Here is a 4,102-nt window from a genome sequence, read left to right on the forward strand (position 1 = left end):
GCTAAATCCCCTGCACTGTAACTCCTTTGGAATACCGTCAGTCAAACATAAAACCATATAGTGAGAGCCTCTGACACATCCTAATCCTACAGTTGGTTGTTTTCTCTATTTTCTTTCTCTCTCTCTCCCCTTTCAAAAGAATGTTCCCCAAGGATCCCCTTCCTTTCCACCCTTTTTCTTTCCCTGCTTTATCTCCTCTATTGGTACAATCTACATTTTATAAAGAAGTTTCTGTTACCTGTTATTTGAAACAATCTATGCCTTCCCCTACTCCAAGGTTATCCTTATTTTCTTCCACCTCTTCCTTCCTATCACCAGAATATTCAATATTCAGAACTATTATACACTCACAGTTCAAAATCTTAGCCATGAAGCCATTTGCTTAAAATGACAAGGAGAGAAAAAGCATACTCACTTTTTCTCTGAGGCTCTGCTAGCTGCATTGTGTGTTTATGGTCTTCTTGTCCAGTGATTGAGAAGACCAGGAACCTCTTCTATTTTTCCCCAGGGTGTGTGTCTAAGTGGATAGAGGAGTATATTCAGAAATACTTGACGCTGTACTCCAATGTTACCCATTTTTGTGGTATTAGGCAGTTCCCAGAACAAAAGTTTGCTTAAAGTAAATCTTTCCAAAGACGGGTTTCCTTTGATTCAGTCCAGCAGATGACGCAAAGCAAAAAGGAAGTTGAGAAAGCAACACCCAAAATAGTACAAGTCCCATAAATATGTTGAGATCCTCATGTGCCATATGAAATAATTCAATTTTTTTCAGATAAAATATTTAGCAATACAATGAAAAAAGTCGTTATGCCTAATCAAAAGTTAGCTAACATCTCATCTTTCTGGTTTTTTGGATATTTTTAAAGGTTATGTTTGAGCCAAACTCTGTCCTAGAAAGTTCTTTGAGCGAGTGAGATGTTGCATATATGTGGCAAAAGACAATATAAATAGAGAACAAAAGCTTTAGTGTACAGTTTGTATGTAAAGACACAAAAAACTTTGATTAAAGGCTTTTGAGGAAGAGGTGGCAGAGCTGTTAATTAGATTCCAAATCTTCTTATGTGAGACAAAATAGCTTTGTTGAGGCAGAGATAAAGAAAATGTAAGATTCTGTGGTAAAGACATCCTCAGTGCCCCCGGCTTCATATATCATAGCATTATGGAGTGAACATCTATGTCTCTCCAAAATGTACTTGTTGAAGTGCTAATGACCTACATAATGGTGTTTCTACATGGAACCTTTGAGAGGTAATTAGTTTTAGCTGAAATGATAATCATGAGTTCTTCCTGATGGAATTAATTCCCTTACAAAAAGTGATGGAAGTGTTTGTTCTCACCCTACTGTTCCATTTTGGCATATGTTATGGTTGATATATTGTGTTAACTTGCAGAGTCTAAAAACTTAACTAAGTAACTTAATAGTTTTATATCCTGGGGCAAAAAAGACATGCTCTTTTTGTTCTAAGATGTTGTTTATTGTGTCAATGTAAAAAGTTTAAAAAGTTAAATAAGTGACTGAGCAGGGGGCCAGGGTTTTTATTTTGCATATATCTTGAGCTTGTGTAAGAGGAAGGCATGGAGATTATGTGAGTGCTATATGCCCCCTGGGTGGGGGCAGCCTGTTTAGAATATATTTTTAAAAAAAGGCTTATTAGCTCTGTCACTTTTTTTTGCTCTTGTTGTTTTGCTATTTTTTGCCTCTATAAACATTTGCCCTCTGCCATGTGTTACTCTGCCTCAGAGCCAGCCAAATATAAACTATAACCTCTATTAACATAAGTTAAATAAATTTCATTTTTAAATTTGGGGCATTAAATATTTTGTCTCAACAATAAAAAAAAATAATCAAGACAAAATTTGGTACATGTGCCACTCTGCCTCAGAGCCAGCCAAATATAAACTAAAACCTCTACAAACTGTAAGCTAAATAAACCTTTCCTTCCTTAATTTTTGGCGTTAAATATTTGTCTCAACAACAACAAAAAATAACCAAGACAGCATGTGAATATACAGCATGAACATGGTCATCTACCAGCCAAGAAGAGGGCTCTACCATAACCTGACCATGCTGGCACCCTGATCTTAGATTTTCAGCATCCACAGTTGTGAGAAATGAATGTGTTTTTTCACACAGTATGTGGTGCTATGTTACAGTAGCCCAAGCTAACTAAGACAACTAGCAGTTTAGAGGTCCTACTTAAAGTATAAATTTCAGAATACAGAACTTTCTTTGTATTCTTTCTTAAAATATGTTATATAATATTATTTTAAATATATATCTAGATAGATAAATATATAGTAATCTTGTATAAAATACTACTTTACCATATTAACCTGGAGGTGAGAACATATAAAATTATGTTTGTTCATATATGTATTTTTTCAGCAGTATCACCACAATAAGCATCTCTACATTCTCAATAGTTTTCATTTTCAGCCTAAAAACTAGACTTTTACCAAAAGTCATGGATTTTCTTACTTTAAAAAAATCTAGGATTTTAGAACATATATAAATCCTGGTTAGAGCAGGAAAAAAGAAGAGATCTGGCACATTGTGTCATTCTCAGAAAACAATTATGATTTCAAAAACACAGAGGAAATTGCTCTGGAACATCCTATCAGCAATGTGAGCCTTGTCTAAGCCAAAGTTAAGATTATGTGAACGAGGAGCAAAAGCTGTATCATTCCTCGGTTTGGTGTTGAAGCCCTGATAGAGCTGTAATCAAGTTCTGGGATATTCCTAGGTGATAGAAAGCAAGCTTGCTAAGACAAAAGAAGTGTAAGTGTGTGTGACAAAGACACAATCTTTATCACAGGTAAAATATAAAGTGGTTAATGCAGCAAGACTCAAAGGATAAATTTAAATGACTTGAGTACAAAAATAACTTATTTTCTTATGAAGATTAACTGGAATTGCTTGAGTGGATGAAACTCCATGAATTCACAATGACTCAAAGGATATTATTTACATAATATTAATACTTTAAGCTCTGTTTATTAATTAGTAGACTTCAGCAAAGGTATTATGACATCTATATTAACATACATAGACGTTAACTTCTTCTAGGAAGAATGTTTACATTTCCAAGCATAAATATTTGTTGTTTTGTTTTGTAAAATTAATTAATAAGTATAATTCTGTACCAATAACAGCAAAGACTACTTTGAATTAGCTGTTACACCTATTAACGAGGTGGAGAAAGAAGCCAAGGGTTTATGTACTGTAACTGATGAAAAAGAGGGCTCAAAATGTGCTCCAAACTGAGGCATTTGTCAAATATATGATGCAAATAAGCTAAGAAAACAGATACACATGTGGCCTAGAAGACATAATTGCAATACAGCCTTACTGGTTATGGTAATATAAGAATTACAGAATTTTGGAATGATGTTATCACACAAAGCCAATGAGTTATATTAAATTAGCACTATCCTAGCAAGATATTAGAACTACAATATTTCTAGGTGAGACAAAAAAATACTAAATCATCAGAGAAGTATAAACTAAAATAGACTGATATCACAGGTGATGTTTAAAAATGGAAATAATTATCAGTCTGATTTCATGCTTAAAAATAATGCAGTTGCCAGAAATACAGCTCAGCAACACAGAACCCACCTGGCAAGTGTGAGGTCCTGAGTCGGATTTCCAGAACAAAAATAAATAAATAAATAAATCAGTTGGCAAACAGATCACTCAGTCTCACCTAATGTAATGAAATCATTTCAATCCTGGAAAGAAAATTAATGTGACTGAAACATAATAAAATATGAAACTGTACATTGCAATACTTAACTATGAATGCATTGAAAAATGTTGCGTACAGTTAGAAATGTTTCCAAAATCTGCTGTTTGACATTAGTTTATGGAATATCATCAAATAAATGAATATTGACTTGAATTTCTTCCTAACATTCTGAATTACTCATAGAAGAATATGTCACTCAAATGTATTATTGTCATCACTATTATATTGTAACATGGTATATTGGGACCACTCAGAATCATCCACAGACTTTCTATTCTTATTTCTATTTTTATTTTGAGATAAGGTCTCCTTAAATTGCCCAGTTAGTCCTAAATTTGCAGTCCTCCTGCCTC

General features: G+C 33.7%; 1 protein-coding gene across 1 annotated transcript in view; it reads right to left on the reverse strand.

Annotated features, from left to right (window-relative positions):
- Clec4d (C-type lectin domain family 4, member D) overlaps nucleotides 1–620 on the reverse strand; it is a 9,422-nt gene extending 8,802 nt beyond the window's left edge. Inside the window, exon 1 of the mRNA XM_005378869.2 lies at nucleotides 416–620. Coding sequence (XP_005378926.1) covers nucleotides 416–443 — 28 coding nt within the window. The 5' untranslated portion in view covers nucleotides 444–620. The remainder of the gene's footprint in view (nucleotides 1–415) is intronic.
- Between the last annotated feature and the right edge of the window lie 3,482 nt (nucleotides 621–4,102).

Source organism: Chinchilla lanigera, unplaced genomic scaffold (genome assembly GCF_000276665.1).
Source record: "Chinchilla lanigera isolate Chin_1 unplaced genomic scaffold, ChiLan1.0 scaffold00012, whole genome shotgun sequence".
NCBI lineage: Eukaryota > Metazoa > Chordata > Mammalia > Rodentia > Chinchillidae > Chinchilla > Chinchilla lanigera.